This window comes from Erythrolamprus reginae, chromosome 3 (assembly GCF_031021105.1).
Source record: "Erythrolamprus reginae isolate rEryReg1 chromosome 3, rEryReg1.hap1, whole genome shotgun sequence".
In the NCBI taxonomy this organism is placed as follows: Eukaryota; Metazoa; Chordata; class Lepidosauria; order Squamata; family Dipsadidae; genus Erythrolamprus; species Erythrolamprus reginae.
The window spans coordinates 200,058,518-200,080,654 of NC_091952.1; the positions used below are offsets into that span (position 1 = coordinate 200,058,518).

At 38.7% G+C, this 22,137-nt stretch overlaps 2 protein-coding genes and 1 long non-coding RNA gene across 4 annotated transcripts in view; all 3 read left to right on the forward strand.

Moving 5' to 3' along the window:
- MYOM1 (myomesin 1) overlaps nt 1–10,733 on the forward strand; it is a 94,409-nt gene extending 83,676 nt beyond the window's left edge. For both annotated transcript variants that reach the window (XM_070747586.1, XM_070747587.1), the window contains exons 32-38: nt 417–455; nt 540–645; nt 1,539–1,702; nt 4,199–4,235; nt 5,491–5,513; nt 6,090–6,145; nt 9,380–10,733. In XM_070747586.1, the coding sequence (XP_070603687.1) occupies nt 417–455; nt 540–645; nt 1,539–1,702; nt 4,199–4,235; nt 5,491–5,513; nt 6,090–6,145; nt 9,380–9,676 (722 nt within the window). In that variant the 3' untranslated portion in view covers nt 9,677–10,733. The remainder of the gene's footprint in view (nt 1–416; nt 456–539; nt 646–1,538; nt 1,703–4,198; nt 4,236–5,490; nt 5,514–6,089; nt 6,146–9,379) is intronic.
- A 7,364-nt stretch (nt 10,734–18,097) lies between these two features.
- Nucleotides 18,098–20,277, forward strand: LOC139165904 (uncharacterized). Its single transcript, XR_011558835.1, has 2 exons — nt 18,098–18,168; nt 19,972–20,277. It is a non-coding gene; the product is annotated as an uncharacterized lncRNA (long non-coding RNA).
- Nucleotides 20,278–21,572: 1,295 nt separating this feature from the next.
- Nucleotides 21,573–22,137, forward strand: part of LPIN2 (lipin 2) — a 42,130-nt gene continuing 41,565 nt past the window's right edge. Inside the window, exon 1 of the mRNA XM_070747591.1 lies at nt 21,573–21,658. The gene's annotated coding sequence lies outside the window, so the exon portion shown is untranslated. The remainder of the gene's footprint in view (nt 21,659–22,137) is intronic.

Consider the following 22,137-nt stretch of genomic DNA (forward strand, 5'->3'; position numbering starts at 1 on the left):
GTTTACCTTGGCCTTTAAAGCCATTAGCAGATAGAGACCTTGCTCTCTACATGTACACCATGGTCTTTCTAACTATAAATCCATTCAGCTATTTATAGCAACAACAATTTTAATTCTGATATTGATTTATTTTATGTCCTGCTTTCAAAGTCATCCTTGATCATTGAAGAAACAGAAAAAGGAAGGGAGAAAAAAATAAAATGCTTTTAAAAGATTTGAGGTCAAATTAAAAAAATAGAGGGATTTAAAGGACAATAATGCAAGTATAGATTCAGTCAAACGTGTTTCAAAAACAAATTTAAATTTCCTATCTGTTCCATCTCAGTCAATGGACCTCAGGGTAATATTCAGTTATAACCAAGAATACAGTATATGACATGAACGCGCTAAGTATTTCTCTGGATTTATTTCCACAGCTTTTACAGATTTGATGACGGAAGTATGCAGAAAGATTGGTAAGTATTAATTTCTCCTAATGAATGACTCATTTGTACATACAATGAATGACCATAAGTATTTAAAAATGTGTTGTTTTTCAGCTTTATCTGCAACTGATTTGAAAATTCAGAGCACAGCAGAGGGCATCAGATTATACTCCTTCGTTAACTACTACTTGGAAGATCTGAGAGTGAGTTGGTCACACAAGTAAGTGAAGAATAGTGTTGCTTACCTCATTTAACAGGAATAATTCTATACATATTGAAATGTAGAACATATTTATAATGATTCATTTTCCGGTTCTAAAACTGGGGGGCAAAAAACTTTGTGTTTGGGAAAGGTATAAAAATAGTATGGATCATCTTCTCCCAAAGACAGATAATTGTTGATTAGGGCTACACTCCTGAAATACTTCAGTTCTTGGGGAACTTGAGCAAATTCATTTAATATGTGCATATGCATTTAATATATATTTTAAGCTTCGTTCTTCAAATTTGGAACTGGAAGCATGGAAAACTAACTCTCTCTGCATTGCAGTTCTAATGACTATTTTGTTTCCACAATAACTGTCCTGGAAATAAAATTGCAAATTCTCTGTGTGATATCAATGAGGGAAGGTTTAAGAGAAATTTTCATGGAAAGACTAAACAAATTATTTTCATGATCTACAATTTATTTAAGATGTGACAAGATCACTACAATGATCTAAAAAGGCACTTTTAATTGTCATTTTTATTTTAATGATCGTGGTACTGCAGTGTTGTAGAAGCTGAGGTTCAAGTACACTTGGAAAAACTCTTCTCGAATATAATGGAGTGAAAGAAAGTATATCTAGAATAGAAATCTCCAATCATCACATAATTATAAATCTTCCATTCAGATTCCCAATGCAGGCAAAATTATTATCTATATTATCTATGTAATAAAATTTGTAATAAATTATATACATTAGTTTTAGGGGTCCTTGATGCTGTCTGAGCTTGGTTGTTTTCATGAAAATTTTCTTCTTTATTGGTACATTTGTTTCAATTATATAAATGCATATGAGTTATTATTTGTATTATTTATATATAAAATCTATATTGCATTTTTATTTTTAGTGAAGTCAAAATTAAGTACACAGACAGAGTTAAGACTGGTGTTACAGGAAACCAAATCTGGTTGCAAATTAACGAACCAACAACAAATGATAAGGGCAAATATATATTGGAGCTATTTGATGGTAAATCTACACACACAAAAATGGTGGATCTTTCTGGACAAGGTAAAGAATTAAATTTTAATTAGTGATATGAAATTACTAAGTTTTAATTAGGAGTATACAGTATATAATATTTCAGGAATACAAGGTTCAGTGAGACTCCAGCTTCTTCCTTTTTATTGCAAACCACAGTGATCTGGTCATTGTGGGAATGGTCTGAAGACATTCTAAACAAAATCGTCTGCAACAGAAAGTTATTCTGCTATTCCAGATGTATATTATGTTCAAAACACCAAAAAGTGTCTCCTACTGCAAGGGATTTCCTTTCAGTGGCTTTTACTACTGGATCAAATAATTCAGAAAAATAAGATCACCAGAACTTTCTGTTATTGAAATGATTTTATGTAGCTGCTAGTGCCATTCAGTGCAGAAACTGAGAAGACTACAAGTTGTAGTGATAGCATCTCTTGGTCTTCCAGTTTTATGATTTTACAGTAACTTTCAGCAGGGGTGGGTTTTAAATTTTTTTACTACCTGTTCTCTGGGCATGCCTTATTTTGTGGATGTGGCTTGATGGTCATGTGACAGTAGGTATGGCTTTATGGTCATGTTGTTGCAGCTGAATCAGTTTATCAGTTCAGGGAATGAAGACCACAAGAAGATGGAGTAACATAGGTTTATTGATGAATCAGGTTCAGTACCATAAAAAGAGAAATCTGAACCACCTCTTATATTTTATTAAGATTATTACACCACAAATGATGCTTGGATGACCAGGTGTGTCATCCACCTGCCAATAACAGTGTACAGATAAAGTTATGTCCTTATACAGAAAAAACAGAAATTCATAAGTACAAATCATAGCAAGCACAAATCACATAAACCTGTAGGTTCAAACAGGCAGACTAAAAAGACATACTACATCATCTGGTATTCTTGGTCTTGTGACATTGTTCTTTGGCATGTTACAGTAAGTGAGAGGTTTTTCAAAGGTTAAATAAAATACAATTTAAAAAAGGAGAAGTAACAATGCAAGCTTTGCTTTAGATGAGAAAAGGGGAAATAATGATGCAAGGTTTGCTTGAGAGGAAGAATTGGTTCTTATGATTACCTAAAGATATAATGATGACAATACTGATTATAAATGCTATATGAAATTATGTTCCTAACGCGCTTTCCTCAATGTGACTGGGTGGGAGGGCTTTGTGGTCATGTGATTGGGTGAGGGTTGCTGGGTGATCATGTCACTGGTTGATCATATGACTGCTTGTCATAGCCAACTTGACGTCACTCACATCAAGGGTTAGAGTGAGGGTACTTGGCCTCTCCTATCATTATTGGCCTTAACAAGATACAATTTCCCTATTTACTACTACTGAACGTCCAAAATATTACACACACGTACACAAAAAGATACATTGTCTACTATATATGCTGTATATGTATGTATACGCACACACAGAGAGCTCTTCTACACATTCAACCTCACTTACTATGTTTGGAAAAATACATCCAGTCCACTTTCTGCAACACACTTAACCATAATTTCTGTAAATTAGAACATTACACATGCCTTCAGATGCCCTTCCCTAGCTTGCATATGATTGCTAGAGCCAGGAAATGTCATGGATTGAATAAAATGTAAGGTTTCCTGCTGCAGCAGGACCCTACAAGATATCTTCCACCCCTAAATTGCTGTGCTGTTTCAAAGTGTCTTCTGAAGCCATGTCTAGTGCCAGGGTTTGTGGTGCTTCCTTTCTCTTCTTTCTCTCTTTCTCTCTCTCTCTCTTTATCTCTCTCCTTCCTTCCTTCCTTCCTTCCTTCCTTTTTTCTTTCTCTTTTCTTTCTCTCTTTCTCTTTATTTCTCTCTTTTTATTTTTTGTCTCTCCCTCTCTCTCTCCCTTACCCTCTCTTTCTCTGTCCCTCCCTCCCTCCCTCCCTCTCTCCTTCCCTCCCTTTCTCCTTTCCTGTGAAGAACTCCAGAAGTTCCTTGGTAGCAGGAAGAAAGCCAGACATTTTGAAACTGAGAACATGCCCATTGATCATCTGGCATTCTTAGAGCTCCTCTGTTGACTAGCTTAGCCTGAGCTTACAATAAATTCTCAATTCAGACTCAGTGAAGATCCCCAAACAGTGAGGTTTTTTTCTTTCTCTCTTGAAGCCCCCCCCCCCCCCCCGCACCTGTTTTGGGCCTAGCAAGCCTTCCTACAGCCCCATGGGAGCCAAAACGGTGCATGTGGGGACCCTGAAAGCAGGGGTAGATTCTAACTTAGCTTGCTGCCAGTTCGCTTCTTTCCGCTCCACGTGGCAAAAAAACAAAGCTGAAAAAAAGATGGCAACTGCATGCACAGTGCCAGAACTAGGGTACAGCATATGATATAGCTTCCATATATAGTTAATAAGACAATTAATATAGGAACATAATTTAATTTGTATCACTTGTACAGCATGACTTTCTCAATGTTCCAGCATATTACACAAAAAACTAAATAAAGTAATAGCATAAATTGACTTTATAAAGGATGCTATCAATGTAATGTTTTTTCTTCTTTTATTAAGCATTTGATGACGCCTTTGCTGAATTCCAAAGATTAAAGTAAGTATATAGCTTAAGTAAAATAAATTCTTTTATTTTAATTAGGCGCACCATATTTGGGCTGCAAACCTTTGACAATGTATAGAGTTTTCCACATCTCTCGTTTCATCCAGGAATAATTCAAATGACCTGGTAACCTTAAACCAGGGATGTCAAACTGGATTTCTTTGAGGGCCAGATCAGCATTGTAGATCTCCACGGACTGGCGAGGGCGGGAGAGATGCCTCCTGCAATACCTTGCCAGCCAAAATTAAAGGTTTTCCCCTCCCCCATGGCCCATTTCTTGCAGAGGACTGCAGGAGGTCATGGAGACTGAAAACAGGCTGCAAGGGGGCTGAATAATGGGCCCCCATTGCCCATTTTGGCTGGCAGAGGCAGCACAGGGCGGTTGTTTGATATTTCCAGACCGGCCCCGCAGGCCAGATCTAAGCACTCCACAGGCCAGATCCAGTACATGGGCCTTGAATTTGACATCCCTGCCCTAAACCTTATTCTCTAGCTTAACTATCGATTTATGAACTTTGTTCTAGTGGTAGGTCACTTTCAATATTTTTGTAATTTAAACACTACCTGCTTTAATTGATATATAATATAAAATATAGAGCCGGGGTGGCACAGCAGGTAGGGTGCTGTACTGCAGGCCACTGAAGCTGACTGTAGATCTCTAGGTCAGCGGTTCAAATCTCACCACCGGCTGAAGGTTGACTCAGCCTTCCATCCTTTCGAGGTGGGTAAAATGAGGACCCGGATTTTTGGGGGCAATATGCTGGCTCTATTAAAAAGTGCTATTGCTAACATGTTGTAAGCCACCCTGAATATAAGGAGAAGAGTGGCATAAAAATCGAATAAATGAAATGAAATGAATAATAGATAAGTTCAAAACATAGTGGAAATTTATCTCTTCTCCTTTTTCCAAATAGTAGTTCAGCTACTATTTTCTACTGAATAGTTAGTTAAAGGGAAATCTACATCCAGAAAAAAATGGAAGATGACTTTTCCCTCCAATAACCCAGCATATGGCAAAAATAAATATATTTAATCTATCTTTATCTAACTATTATCATTATATATCCAAAAGATTAAAATGTAGTGTTTTGCTTATTGAAAATAGTTTCATTATTATTTTGAGGGCTGATGCTGAAATATCATAGAAAAAATAATTAACAAAGTGAGATATTATACAGAATGATTTTCTTCGTCTGTTTAAAGTTGCACATATAAAACTGAGGTTTCTTTCTGTCTTTTTCCATTACAGAACAGCTGCTATTGCAGAAAAAAGTAAGTGAATTGTCTTTTTATTTGGTGCCTGTTTTGTCAATAGGATGGAATGTTTCCTATTTATTTCTAGTGGTGGGGTTTTTCATGGAAATATTTTTTAAATAAAATATATTATTTAAACCAGTCCACTCAAACATTTACCAATATATAAGTTGACTCATAAAGAGGCAGTAAGTAGTAAGGTGATACAAAGAAGCTTAAAGTAATCTAATGGCCTTAGTGCAATATTGTTTAATGAACTTCAACAACCGAGTCTCCGGAGAGGGGCAGCATACAAATCCAATCAATCAATCAATAAATAAACAAACAAACAAACAAACCCCAAACTTTTCCTCCCCTTGTTAATAATTTGGAATGTGATTTGCACTTGCTGTTAACATTGAGTGTCTATTAGAGGCCATTATTCCTGATACTTCAGGAGGTAAATAACATGTGACTCATAATAGCAATTTTATCATAGTTATTATGTTTAGGCAGAATAGGGCAGAAATACTAGGAGCCACTATCTGATTGTATGAAGCACTGGCAGCTTGCAGAAAAATAAGTACTTTGATTTATTTTTATTTTCTTTTGCAGATCGTGCTCGGGTACTTGGAGGTCTGCCGGATGTTGTCACTATTCAGGAAGGCAAGGTATAAATAAGTAGCTGAAATATTTAAAATAAGCAATTCTACAGATTTCTTCATTCCCAGAAAAGAGCAGGTTCTCAATTTTCCATAAGCCCCGACTTTGATAAATAAATGCACTGCTCCCCCCAAAAAAGGGAATATTTAAACAACAGAATATAACTCCAAGTAAATCAAACTTCTGTGAAATCAAACTGTCCACTTAGGAAGCAACACTGATTGACAATCAATTTCACATGCTGTTGTACAAATGGAATAGTTGTGTAAATGAAATATTCAATGAGAATATTTCATTCATTCAGATCTAGGATGTGTTATTTGAGTGTTCCCTTTATTTTTTTGAGCAGTATAGATTTCCTATTCATCTTTTATATGGAGAATGTGATTTCAGTTTGTTAGTCAGCCAGCCCAGTATTTAGGGCACTTCTACTTTTTAAAAAGAATATGAAATATATATATGTATATATATATAGAGAGAGAGAGAGAGGGAGGGAGGGACACAAAATTCAGATCATAATTCAGCATAGAGCATTATGGCCTGGCATTTGCTGCTAATCTCATTGATTTTTGCAGAAATCTTGAATATTAATTCAATATAAATGAATTTTTCATTGATACTTGATAAAAAAAGTATATGCTGGTACAAGACACCCCACAAAATCTCAGGTACTGTAGTCCCTGTTTAGTTATTGAAATTGGTCCCAATGAGATAATCATTAAGCTAACTGCATGTGAAACAGAGAGACTGCAAAGATCACTGGTTGCTGCCGTTTTATTCAGATAAAATTCCATTCTATAGGGTCCTGTGTCTGACCCTTTTTCACCCCCTTTTATTTTGTTTCTGTTGCAGGGCAGAAAGATAACCTAAAACTCCTTGAGCTGTTTTTCTCTGCAGCACAGCGCTGCTCTAAAAAGCGCTAAGCACAAGTTAATAAGCTCAGTCCTATGAGCTTAACTAGCTGCTTAGAACACTTACCAAGGTCTGGCATTTGCTGCTTGAAATTGACCAAATTTGCATTAGGGTAGTTTCATACTGAAGGCTTTTGTTGTCATAAATGGCTCCTACCCTCAAAACTTGGTTGAATCTTGCTGAGTGGTGCAATGAAGGAGCTTTGGGCAATTCCTTTTATGTCTTACTGGCTTTGTCCTGGTTTGGATCTTGAGTGAGGGTATTTGCTTATGAATATACCTAGCCATCTCTCTATCTCTTAAGTGCTGACATTTGATGCGGGCTATTGAGGAGGGTGGTAGGCTATTAAGAGTGAGTCTGTTTTCTGTCTTTAAAAAAATATGTTTCTTCATTTCTCATCCATGGAAATATAATATTCTGCCTTTTTAATATTTCCTATTTCCTTTCATTCTTCTACGAGAGGGGTGGGCATTAACTTCCTACAACTTCATAATGTTAAAATTTGTTCATTATCTGTGTTTTCACTAATGAATGAGGTTCAAGATATAGGTCTTGAATTTTTTTAAAATTAAAAACAGTCATGGGTTATGTTCTGCCGGGCTCTCTGATAGGAGCCTCCCAAGGGTACAAATTGCAGACACACACACACACACACACACACACACACACACACATTTGAAAATTCAAAACAATGTTCTTTATCACAAAATTCAAAATAAACTAAGCACTCTTTTTGTATTGCAAAGAGCACCCGTCCCAAAACAACCGGGTAATCTGTACAATTTCCCTTAAACAGTCATTAAGTACTTAGCTAGCAGCTGGGAAGAATCTTCACACCCCTTCTTCTTCCAAAGAAGTGAGACACACACACACACACACACGTCACTCTGCTTTGGTTTCAAAGGCATGAAAAATCAATAAAGTCCAGAAAACAGCAACACACGATTCCTGAAGAACTGCGATCAGATACTCTTTCACAAGGCCAAACCCACACGCTGCTATTTATAGCAGCAGCCCTAATTACTGGAGCCCCACCCAACCACAGGTGGCCTCATTTTCTCTTGTAATAATCCTTCAGTCGTTGTCTCCTACGCATCACTCTACGCATGTGTGGACGTGTCATTAATTCTTGTTCAGAATCCAAGGATAATACAGATGATTGATATCCTCCTGGGCTGTCTGCCAAACTCCCCTCTTCCCTGTCACTCATGCTTCCTTGGTCAGAGGAGGCTTCATTGGCAGATTCCATCGGGAGCAAAACAGGCCTGCAGCATGTGGATGTCTCCCCCACATCCACCTGCACATTTCTTGGGGCAGGAGCTGGGCCAGATCTAACCACAACAGGGTTATTAGATGGAGATTAGGAATCATGACATGTATAATCCTTCTAGATTTTCATCTGTTTTCTTTTTTGCATTAATAATTTCTTACATAAAGGAGTAGGAGTAAATAAAAATTCTCAATTTAAATGCCTTTAAATGTTGAACTTCTCTGGAGTTTAAAATCATATGCCTGTATCTGTTGGGATTTTCTTCTTGCCATTAATAGAGGTATCAATCTAATAAATACTATTAAACCTATAATTAATTAACTCTCAAAAAAATCAGAAACTGGAACAGAATGGGGAGGCAATTTATATTTTGTTGTCCAATTTAGTCTTCATGCTATTCGTATTATAGAAGAGTTTAGAATGCTTCTAATATTATTTAGATTTTAAACATCAGATATGTGAGAATCTAGATAATACTATATTAACTAATAGCAGTCTTTAACTTTGGATTCTGACCTGGCTCAAAATTATTTTCAGTAATAAAATTAATAATAAAATTGAAAATTAGCTTCCTAAGCCACAATATATTTGTCACAGAAACATTTTTTTTATAAAACCTTCTAGAATCAATGTAATTTGGAAAAAATATATAACTTCAAATTAACAGTAAACCAATAAAGCATATAATTATTATCACAATCCAGAAAAAGTTGTTTTCTGTAATTTAAACATATTATTTAAACTGAAAACCTGTTTTGCAATCATTTTTTTACCAGCACTGTAACTTTCTTTGAGAATAAACAAGTCTAATTGCCTATTAACAGACTAATTATGCAAGCATTTCTAGTATTTACATTTATGATAAAACAAGTATATAGTTTCTGATTATCTCAAAGAAGAGAAAATAGTCGAACACAAAAAGTTTCTAGTATAACAGTTCCAGAAGGAAGTAGAAAGGAAGAGGAGGACGGAGGCGGGGATAATAATAGAAGTATAGTCATGATAGCATTTGTTAAGTTCTTATTTATTTATATTTGCATCCTTTGTATGTTTCTTGCAGGCACTTAATCTTACTTGCAGTGTCTGGGGAAATCCTGTCCCTGAGATTTCATGGCTCAAGAATGAAAAACTCCTGAAAGCAGATGACAATATCATCTTGAAATATGAATCGGGAAAACAAGCCTGCTTCACTATTACAGCTGTCAGTACGATTGATTCGGGCAGATATAGCCTTTTAGTAAAAAACCAGTATGGTACAGAGACAAGTGATTTCACAGTCAGCGTGTTCATACCTGAAGAAGGGGTTGAAATCCCACAGCCAGAATATGGTAAAGGAGATAAGAAAAAGAAAGCATGAAGCATAACTTAAGGGCATGTTTCTCTCTCCCTTAATAATGTTTGTGTAAACTACAGGTAGTACTTGACTTACGATCACAATTGGAGCCAGGATTTCTGTTGCTAGGAGTTATGGTCATTAAGTGAATCATCACATGACCAGATTCAATTTTACAACCATTTTTACCATGGTCATTAAATGAATCACAACATCAACATCATTAAGCAAATCTAGATTCCCCAATTGATACTGCTTATTGAAACCTGGCTGGGAAGGTAGCAAATTACTATCATGTGACTGCGAGACACTGCAACCCAAAACTGTTGATTGTGTGGGTGATGTGACAGTCGCAACTTTGAGGACAGTTGTAAGCAGTGAAGGGCTACCAAAATTTTTACTACCATACTGTGGGCGTGGCTTATGCCTTTTCTTTCTACATCTTTCAGTGTAAATTGGGTGCTCTAGGATAGAGCTCCATTTTTGCTACCCCACTGTGCCCCCCCCCCCCCGTCCTGGCAGGAGACCACCCCTGGTTGTAAATCACTTTTTCTGAAGCCATCATAACTTCTAAGCCATAGTTAAACAAATATTTGTAAGTTGAGGACTACCTGTGTTTTACTTGTATATAAATTGCACTGGGAGTCTTCCATTAATTTCATTTGAGATATTAAAACTTGAATTATATGAGACAAAAGTAGTTGCACATTTCTTCCACCATTTACCCATTCTGACCACTCAAAAGCCGCCTTCTTTCCTCTTATCCATCCATAATGAGACAAAATCATCAGTTAGTGCATGTGACAAATAGTTTGGCTATTGTCCACTGTCCAGGTGTTTATGAGTAAAAAGTATACTACATATAAATCTACAAGACAATGAAAAAATAAGTATGGTTTACTTGTAGTGATATTCTAGTAATTCAGAATCTAGAAATTGTTATACTGGTCATCTCTGAATTTACTATGGCACAGTAGTAGAAAATGAGTATGAATTATATTAAAACTGTTGTCAGCAGAAATTTCAGTTCTGGATATCCTTTGTTATTCACAAATAAATATGGGAAACATTTCTTTCACCATGTGGTTGTCAGCTTCTCTTTCTTATTTGTTTGTTTGTTTGTTTATCTAATCAAGCATATATTAGATCACAAATATCAGTATATGGTGGGTTTGTTGACTGAATGAATGTGTGCATTTTAATTGGTTTTCTGATTTAAGATTTTTAACTTTAATTAATTGGTTTTCGATTTACATTGTCTTTTTATATGTTGCAAGTCACCCTGAGTCATCGGGCAGCATATAAATCCGATTAATAAATAAAAAATAAAAAATAAATAAACATGGTTATTAATACATGAACTGAATGCAAATGAAAGGGGATATTAAGCCAAGGATTTACAATCAGTGTTCTTCAAGGTTTACTACAGCATCTGTAAAGGAAATTTTGATATTTTATTTTTCTACTAACTTCTGGCTCTTTGGTCTCCACTATAAATCTATTTAAACTTTGCAATGACTTTTAAGTGTGTTAATATTTTTAAGTGGAACAGAAAGCTTTTGGGTGTTCTTGTCAAGGGACAAAAAGGCAACAATTTCTCATTCTTTACTGAGTGGGGAGAAGTACATTTAACTGATTATCCACTATTATGAACAGAATGGATGTACAGTATTTTTATTGCCAGTGATTGCAAAAATGCAGTGATTTTTCTCTTCTCTAGAAATAAAAATAACATCAGATTCTCTTGCAAAAACATGGGTCATCATTAGAATACAGCAAAACAACCACAACTATTTGCTATATTGTAGCAATCATTTGATCAGAAAATATCTTTTTTTATATGTGTATAGATAATCCTCACTTACAATAACTGGGACTGGGAACTAAGTTATACAGTACAATGTGGCTGTGCTGACTTAAGCAGTTCTGGCAGTTCCAGTTAGGCAAATTGTTAGGCAAAATGCTGTATGATTTGAATCCAACCTCCTGTGGGCTTCCTCACTGATTTTGGCAGAAGCCAGCAGTAAAAATCACAAATTGTCCACAGACACTCCAATGTTGTAATTGTGAGCCAGCTTCCAAATAGCTGACTTGCAATCATAAGACATGAGGACCCATCCTAAGTAACCTTCATTCAATACTGTCATAATTTCAAACAGTTGCTTAATGAGTAAATGATGCACATATACAGTATATGTGTGGGTCAGTGAAGGGCTGCAAAAAAGTTTACTACCACATTGTGGGTGTGGCTTATTTTGTGAGTGTGGCTTGCTGCATATGTGACCAGATGGGAGTGGCTTGGTGATCATGTGACTGGGACGGTTTAAAGGTCATGTGACTGGCTTAAAGGTGGCCAACTTGACGTCACTTACGTCAAGGGTTTGGGTTTGGGTTAGGGTGCCTGGCCTCTCCTCACCTCAAAGAGAAACCATTTCTCTATCTATTTACTATTACTGAATGTCTAAAATATACTATTTAATTCTATGTATATATGCCGTACATATTACCCCAAGGCACACAAAAATATACATTATCTACTATATAAACTGTATGTGTATGTACACAAACACACACACACACACATGCACAACTCTTCTAAAATTATACACATTTAACTTCATTTACTGCAATAGGAAAAACGTACCTAGAAACCAGAAGGAGAAAAAAGAAAAAAATTCAAAATTTTTCTACCAGTTCTGTGTACCTGACCAATTTTTTTCTACTGGTTCTGCATATCTGACCGTACCCGTAGGAGCCCCTCACTGGTGTGGGTGTTGAGTAGGGCTTTGTATGCATGTACATTTATTATATACCTATCTGTATGTGTGAATTGTGTAGCATGTTCTCTCTCTGATTCTGAATGCAAACATGAAGATATACTGTACCATTCTATGAATGAATATAACCCCTGAATTATTATACACTGCTAAAAAAAAAATAAAGGGAACACTTAAACAACACAATATAACTCTAAGTAAATCAAACTTCTGTGAAATCAAACTCCACTTAGGAAGCAACACTTGATTGACAATCGATTTCACATGCTGTTGTGCACATTCAACTTTATGCAGAATAAAGTATTCAATGAGAATATTTCATTCATTCAGATCTAGGATGTGTTATTTGAGTGTTCCCTTTACTTTTTTGAGCAGTATACAGTGATCCCCCGGGTATTGCGATCCCGATCATTGCGAAACGGCTATATGGCGATTTTTGAACCCGGAAGTAAAAACACCATCTGCGCATGCGGGCCCTTTTTTCTATGGGCACGCATGCGTAGATGGCGCCGGGCAGATCAGCTGCTGGGCGGCTTCCCTGGGTCTTCCCCCTCTTGCTGGTGGGAGGGCGAGCGGCGGGCATCAGCGAGGAGTTTCCCCACCGCCCACGCAAACTCCTCGCTGCCGCTCGCCTGCCCTTCGCCCGCCCACGCCGTTCACTCGCGCCGCTTCCCAGCTGAGTCCTGAAGCGAATTCGCTTCAGGACTCAGCTGGGAAGCGGCGCGAGCGAGCGGTGTGGGCGGGCGAAGGGCGGGCGAGCGGCAGCGAGGAGTTTGCGTGGGCGGTGGGGAAACCCCAGCGCCGCTTCCCAGCTGAGTCCCCTTCCCAGGAACCCCAATCTTCGGCTCCTCGCTAGCGCTGCGGAAGTAAAAACACCATCTGCGCATGCGCAGATGGTGTTTTTACTTCCGCAGCGCTACTTCGCGAAAACCCGATCATTGCTAGGGGTCCTGGAACGGAACCCTCGCAATGATCGGGGGATCACTGTATATCCTTTGCAGTGAAATGGATGGCAAACAAATTTAGCAAATCCATCTGTCTATATAAAAGGCTATAGGCAGTGACGGGCTACCAAAATAGGCCAGTACAGAGGTCTTTGATTGAACGCGCCACAGCCTAAGCAGATCGTCTGCCTCTACCTCACAGCTTTAGCCCATATTCCCAGGATTGTCCTTCATCCCAACTGATCACATGAATGATGTGATCACCCCAACGGAGGCGAAGCAGGAATGGGGGCCAGACAAGAGACGCAGCCTATTTCAACAGGGGTGGAAGAGGCACAGCATGGGCCAGCCCAGGGATTTATATTCCAGTCCTGGACCCAATTTGAGGAAATGGTAAAATGGGTGGTGGCAGAGCTGGGCAGAGCTGGGTTTTGAACAAGGTCCTTACACTTTTAAAACTCTGTAAATAACATTGTTTTGATTTGACACTATAGATAGAATTCATTCGTTTTCCTGTCTAACACAAGATTGCGATAAATAAATAACCGGGCAATGCCAGAACATCAGCTAGTTAATAAATAAATGAAGTGGACCTTATGATCTGAATTCCATTATTTGCTTAACAAAGGTGCAAGGACTGACATAATCTCTGACTTCCTGTTAAATCCAAACTGTTAAGAGTTTTATTATTTATTTACTTATTTTTGTATTCTGTTCTAACTGGAGCATTTACGAGCATAATAAGTGATAGATAAATCATTTCAGTGAATTTTTTTTGTTAGCACAGCATTTAAAGAATGTAATACAGTGGTACCTCTACTTAAGAACTTAATTCGTTCTGGGACCAGGTTCTTAAGTAGAAACGTTCTTAAGTAGAAGCAATGTTTCCCATAGGAATCAATGTAAAAGCAAATAATGCATGCAAAACCATTAGGAAAGAAATAAAAGCTTGGAATATGGGTAGGAGGAAGAGGGGGAAGAAGAGGAGGAGAGACGCTGCCGAAAGAAGATGAGGTGAGAGGAATTAAAAAAACCCAAAAATTTAAGGCTGCCCCTCACTTAGTCCCCTCCAGAAGATGCAGATTGCTATAGTCAACAACACAAGTTGTCTTTGATTGGAGCTGGGAGGAATATTTAGTCTATAGTTTAGACTGGGAACTGAACAAATATCCCAGAAAAAAGTAAAACTAAAGTAAAAAAGTAAAAACACCACCACTACTCCAACTCTGATAATGGTTAAATAAACAAAAAGAATCCTCCTATATGGATGTGTCCATAAATATATCAGACCTCAAATTAAGTTCAATAGAAAAGTTAATTAAGAAATATTTATTGGAAGCTATTTAAGTAAGTTTGACAAATTTGTGAAAATTTGTTGTTTCAAGTTAAGTTAGACAAAATTCTCTTCAATTACCACTTGGCAGCCAGAAAATATTTTATTATCACATGAACATTACATTTATTTGTTTTTAATCTCACCTTTATTATTTTTATAAATAACTCAAGACAGCAAACATATTTAATGCTTCCTCCTCCTCCTCTATTTTCCCCAGGGGTGGATATAGAATTTGATATTGTAAGCGCATTGCAGATACCTCAATCCATGGTGATGGATGATCTCACCCAGCAGCTTCATGTAGTGTATTAAAAAAGAATGGAGAGAATACTGAGCTGCATGCCACAAAATAGTGGATGACTAGACCTTTCCCTCCCTATTAACATTGATTGGGACTGGCCATGGACAAAGGAGAAGACCCAGTGAAAAACTATGCCACCCAGCCCCAGCTTCCATAGCTGGTCCAAACGATACCATGGTTGATGGTAATGAAGACTGCTGAGAGGTCAAGGAGAATGAGAATAGTTGCACTATCTCCATGCTGCCCTTGCCAGAGATCATCAACAAGAACAACCAATGCCTCTATGACCTCTTTCAGATGAACTTATGAAAGGCTAGCTTTATGAATGGCAATGTACAGGGGGAGGGAAAGCCCAGAACTGGCAGTTAAAGCACTCTGGAAATAATATATCCTGAATTTCTGCAGAATTCCCAATTTCAACAGCAGCACATTCCTTACCAGTCAAGCCACAGTTGAACTTGACCTGGAAATAAACGACCTCAGTGACAGTACGTATTAGATTGTAGGGCTAACCACCAAAACGATGTGTGGAAGTGTCTACAATATGATGCAAATTCTCATATACTGCCCATGATTGTTCTTTAAAAAGGATGCTGTACATAAAATAACAAACAGCAAGAAATTAGAGATTTTGGAAGCAAAATATTTGCATCTGCATGGACAACATGTTTGCACAAACGGTACTAACAAGTTAGCAGATTTCAGTGCTGCAGAATACTGTTTCAAGCATTATGGCTATTTTTTAAAATTGAATTTCAAATATGTAATGATACTAAAAAAATATTAACACAGGTCTTGTGTACCACAGTGTATTTTCATTTTTTAAAAAGTGTCTTAAGATAAAGTGCACATCTAATCCCCATTTTTTGATTTTCCTAAAGCAGAAATACATGTATTAAAATTTCACGAGTTAAAATGAAAATCCTGGGAAATGGCATAAATCATAGCTTTAAATATCCAGCTTTGGCATATACGTGGCATTAATCTGCATTTGGTGTTCAGCCATTGAAGAGGGACTCATTCAAAAGAGTTTTCTAAATGTGCAAGAGCTACAAATTCATGCAATAATATGTGAAGTGCTTTACTGGCAGCAGACCCAGATCCATAAAAAAAGGCACTATGGCAGCAGTTCAGTCAATCAGTCTTGGAACTGGTATCTTTTTGTGTCTGTCTTATGTCAATAAACAATGACTGCATCCAAGAGGCTAAATGCTTTATTCATAATGCATATTTTATTTACTGCAGTATTTGTAACTGGAGTATCTGGAAGACAGAAATCAGAGACGGAAGTATTCCCTACCATTCTTTCTCATTTTCAAAAAATTACAGTCACAAGGGCAGAAGTAAGAGATCACTTATTTTGGGAACTCTCTGTGGCTTTAAACTACTGTACCATGTTTTCTGGCCACAAATAGGAATATTAGCTGATGAATAGTGCTTTGGAAACTTTCTCAAAATGGCTCAAGCAAACAGTTTCCCTTAAATCACCCCATTTTTTTCAAAAGATCAGTAAGATGAACAGCTTGTTGATAAATATTTCTGTGAAGAAAAAAATATTTCATGTTTTAAAACGTTTTGAGTCTACAGTATTTGAAATGAATGCAATGTATGTATAATTTACAACGTATGTTACTGTTCACAAGGAATCTACAAAGAGTTGATCACTGCTACTATACTTACACACCAGTCACTGAACTGTATCCCATTTATTTGTTTGTTTGTTTATTTTATTTTATTCAGTTTATATGTCTCCCAATTCCCTAAGGACTTTAGGCGACTCACAACCAATAAAATAAGACATACAGTATAATATTAGACCATCCAAAAATGCAATTTACAAAACAATTTAAAACCAACAGTAACAAAAAATCATACATTTATGGCCAGATCTTGATGGTACACTATCCAATCAACAGCCCCAAGCCTTCTGGAAAAGCCAGTTCTTTACAGCTTTCTGGAAGGCCAGTAGCGTGGGGGGCAGTCTGGATCTCAAGAGGTAGCTGGTTCCAGAGAATCTGAGCCAACACTGAGAAGGCTCTCCCCTGTGGCCCTGCTAGTTGACACTGTTCAGCTGACGGGACCCAGAGAAGACTAACATTGAGCCCTTATCGGTCGCTGGGAACTATGTGGTAGAAGGTGGTCTCGAAGACTTGCTCCTTTCACTTTCCTAATGATGAGTCATGTTGCTCTTCAGAGTAGCAATTCTATTTTTGTCTCCTTAAAATCTGTTTGGCCATCTGTAAAAGCAGCTAATATATTTTAAATATCTCTGAAACATGTATTGCATTTGTCCATCACTTCAGGACATTGAGATTTTTCTCACATAAGATGAAGTCACTATTACTTGTATTATATGTAATCTAGAGAAGAAGATGGAGTCTATCATGCCATGAGATCATTAAACAACTAATATATGGAATATACATTCTGCTATAACATCTCACTTCATCTAAAGAAGAAAGCCCAAATGTTGAAATCTCCAGCTCAACTTCTTACCAGCTTCTAAGACAGTGAGGGCGAAGCTTTTTTGGCTCAGGTGCCAAGAGTGGGCGTGCACACAATAGCATGCATGCGTGTGTTCACACCTACAATGCAATGACCTCCCCCTATGCATACACACAACCCCCCCCCCTGCTTTCCCACACACATACGCCCAGGTCTCATTGAAGCCTTCCAGTAGGTCTGTTGGGCTGTTTTTCACTCTCCCTAGGCTTCAGGAAAGCCTCCTGAAGTCTGGGGACAGCGAAAAAATGCCCCAATAGGCCAATTGGAAGTTCGGAAACAAAACAGAACTTAACTTCACATAGTTGCAACCAGGCCTCGCACACCTTGGCCCATTTCTTCTGCAGCCAGGAAGGTTTTCCTAAAGGTCTCCAAAGGCAATAACAGAGCTTTGGATTGATGTGGATCTCTGTTATGAGCAGCAGATGCCTTTCCTGAAGGCCTCTCTAGCCAATAACAAAGCTACGGATAAATCTGGAGCTCTGTTATCACTGAAGAGACCTTTCCTAAAGGCCTTTCCTGAAGACCTCTGTAGCTGATTACAGAGCTCTGGATCGATCTGGAGCTCTGTTATTAGCTAGTGGACTTCAGGAAAGTTTAGCTGACTGCAGAAGAAATGGGTTGAGGTCTGTGGGCCTGGTTGCAACTGTTTGAAGGTAAGTAGTAGGGCAGCTCCACTTTCATTTCCTTTCCAAACTTCTGGTTGGCTTGTTGGGCCGGGTTTCTTTTTGATATCTCTAGGCTTTAGGACACTTTCCTGAAGCTTGGGAAAAGCAAAAAGAGCAGGAAAAAAGGTTGAAAAATCAGCTAGCTAGAGCACAGATCTAGCTGTAGCTGCCATAGAAAACATCTTGTGTGCCCTCAGATATGGTTCTGCGTGCCACCTGTGACACACATGCCATAGGTTCACCATCACTTTTCTAGGTTTTCTATAAGAGGGCGTGGTGGTTCAGTGGTTAAAGACACTGGGCTTATCAGCTGGAAAGTTGACAGCTCGGATTTGAGACCTGAGTGCTGTGTCACAGAGTGAGCTGTCATCCTTACCCCAGCTCCTGCCCACTTAGCAGTTTGGAAGCATGCAAATGTGAGTAGATAAATAGGTACCACTTTGGTGGGGAAAATAACAGTGTTCCATACGCCTAGGTCTATAGTCATGCTGGTCATGTGACCACGGAAATATCTTTGGACAATGCTGGCTCCCTTAGCTAAGAAACGAAGATGACACAATTGGACAGGAGAAAACTTTACCTTTAGGTTTTCTATGTAAATAAATGTATTTAACAAGAAACACAAAAAAACCCAGCATATTGTTTGGATTTGCACTTCTCTCAAGATAAATGAATCAAAGGCATATGGGATCCTAGGGATGCTTACCTTCTGTCAACCCAGTTCAGTTTCTGATTACTTTCTGAATGTACAAGCAGAATGGAAACTAAATTCCATATAACCCCCACCCTCGCCTAATGTTAGTGTGGGTGTAACAATACAAACGTTATTAATATGCCTTACATTACTTGATCTGTTCTAGCGCTATGAAGCCAGCTTGTACACCAAGATGTTGCAAGCTGTGTATGCGAAATTATGTTTTTATCTTTCTATATAAACAGATGGATATTGTTTTATGGCAAGATATATAATGCATCTCTAGTTAAAATTCGTAATAAGTATTTTGTCTTAATTTTTCTAGCTACTTGACAATATCAGTACTAATATAGTGTGGGAAGTGCCCCCCCTCCTAGAATGAAATATTTTGGGGAATATTAAAAGATGTAGAATATTACATTTCCCCAAAGGAGAAATGGAAAAACGTGTTCATAGAGGCAGAAAGCAGCCCACCAGTCTTTCTTAATAGCCTGCAACAGATGCCCATTAAGAAATCCCGGGCCAAGCTTATTCACATACAATACACTTTTACCTCCAGTGATGGGATTAAAATTTACATCCTTACCCCATCCAGATTCTAAGGACTGGACCTGACTTTTTAGGACATAGTAGGATTAACCCACCACCATTAGAATAGCAAGACACCAGGCTCACTACATTGCACAATCCCTGCAACATTTCAGAAACTACAAAAATCCTTGCGCTCATCAAGCCAATTGTCAGCTGTCCCAGAACTACACTGTGGTTCTGTTCATCAATAAACTTTCTTTCCAATCAACCTTCATTTTATTTCCAGTGCCTTTCTCCCAGCTTAGAACTGAACCAGATGGATTTTTCTTTCTCCAATTGTTAGGCAGAACAATTTAGTTGCAGTACACCATGGTGTTACATAACACAAGAGAGAATCTTCCCTTAGCTTATTTGTAAAGCAACTTTCTCCTCCCTACTGTTTAAATAGACTGAATATACAACAATTAAACACAGTTTTAGATTACTGCATGACGCTTAGAGAACCAAATAGCAAAAAATGTCATTTATTATCATCTCAATGCTTTATGGTATGTTTCTTTTTACAGTTTCCTTATTCAAGAATTTTAAAGTTGTTTTTGGAATCAGAATACAGAAAGAGTAGAGTACCCACTAGAGAGCATTGGGACCTTAGGAATTCTGAAAATGTTGCTTCCAATACCGTTGAAAGTTGGCATGAAACTGCAATCAATAGCGAACATAGAAAAATAATTGGAATGGTTCATGGCCAAGGGATTCTCAAGCTGCAATAAAACAATGAATGAAATACGAAAAAATAGGAAGTGTAGAAGAAACAACATTCTTTCTTGTGAAAGTTTCATTGTATTCAATAAATAACTGTTGAATAAAAAAAATATGGTACATTACTTTCTGGGCGCCCCTTGTACTAAAGTGTTTGTTCTTCTCACAATCTAAGCAGGTATTCTCAACAATTTTCTCCAACAGCACAATTCATTTTTTAGCCAACTTTCACAGTCATATTCCTATTGGGAAAACCAATATCCAGGTTTTATGTTCTTTAATGTAATCGGTTGTCTGGGGAAATGTTTAATTCCTCCCTTCTCTTTTGACCTCAGCCCCTACCACTCCACTAGTATGCAACAGGTAATTTATTTATTATTCTATTTACTTGTTTTGTCAAGTATCCAGATATAATATACAGATATGGACAATTCTTCTGTTTAGTGTGTGCCAAATTTAATCAGAAGTACGGTGGCGGCATGTACAGACTTGACTCTTTGTCAGGATAGTATAGGTATCTCAGTTGAAGAAGTATGCCCTTGAGGCAAATCGCATAATAACCACATTTCAATATCAGAACCAGAGGGCCTTATTCACAAGGAATTTTGATGTATGACAGAGAACCAGAGTTGTGGAAAAACTCCAGTTGCCTTTTGAAAAAGCACCTTTGGGATAACCATGATCTGGATGACTGAGAATCTCCATAGGCCTATCTGTAACACAGCAGGAATGCTCATTTTACATCATAGTTCCCTCTAAGCTGAGCAGTGAGCAATCGCTCACTTAAAAATCATCATCAACTCAGAGTTTTCCAAACCTGCCCAGAAGCCGAGAGGGAAATTTTATTATTATTTCTGTGCCGCCCAGTCCTGAAGGGACTGCCGCTCAGACACTATACTTTTCTGCCCACCCAAAAAAAAATTAGAGGGAACACTGTTTTACATGTCATGTTTGTAACGATATAGTCGAGCGGAAGGCAGCCTTGAACTCATCACGCTAAGCCCGGTGCCACCTACCAAGCCTCTATAATCAAGAGCTCATGACTCAAAGGAAGCTTCCTGGAGAATGGGGGGGGAAAAACAGAAGAAAAGGAAGCTCCGCCCCCCGGCCGTTGTCACGCCCACTCATTAAACCCTGTCGCCAGAAGTCGCCTCAGACGGCGACGGTGGGCAGGGCGAGTAACGTGGCCTCCCCCCACTTCGCTCCATCCACCCACCGTCACGTATCCCTCCCGCTCCACTGTGCCCTGTTGCTGTTCTAGCCTCAGCCCAACAGAAGGGGGCGGAGCAATAATTTCCGCAGCGGTCTCGTGCGTCACTACTGCTTCTCCCTCTTTTCCCGCCTTTCCTCCGCCCTCTCCCTCCGCCCCCCGTCCCGCGCTGGCTCGCCTGGCCAGCCTATTCAGTCGGTTTAACCGCCGCCGCCGCCAACGCTCGCTGGCAGCTGCTCCCTGCCGGCTTTCCCGGTTCCATCCGGTTGAGACAGAGAAAAAAGGTAAGAAATTGGGAGGTCCCGTTGCCTCTGGACGGGAAGGCAACCTTTGTGTCAGATGCCTGGTTTAGCCGAGCGGGTGCGAGGGGCCGCGTCCTTTCTTTTCCGTTCCTCCCCGCCGTTCCGGGTCCTTCCCCGTCCTCCATCCTTCATTTCTTTTCCTTATCGGCTGCCTCTTGGTCCCTTTCCTGTGGTCCGGCATTGCTGTGATAGCTCAGCCAGACGACCACGAAGCCCTCATTGAGATGTGCTTGTCTTGCTTCGGTCCTTTCCGTGTATTCTTGCCCCCGGGAGAAGTCGTGCCAGCGAGTCCCCCGAGCTCCCTCCGCCAACCTCTCCCAGGCCAAGCGGTGGTTTTTGAAAGCCCGAGCATAAGGAGAGGATTTTCCCCTCTGCCTCTAGGATTGGGGAAGGGGGGGGGGAGTTTCTCCTCATCGGCACTGATGATGTTACCTAGTTTGGGTAACGAGACGTCTGCAAGA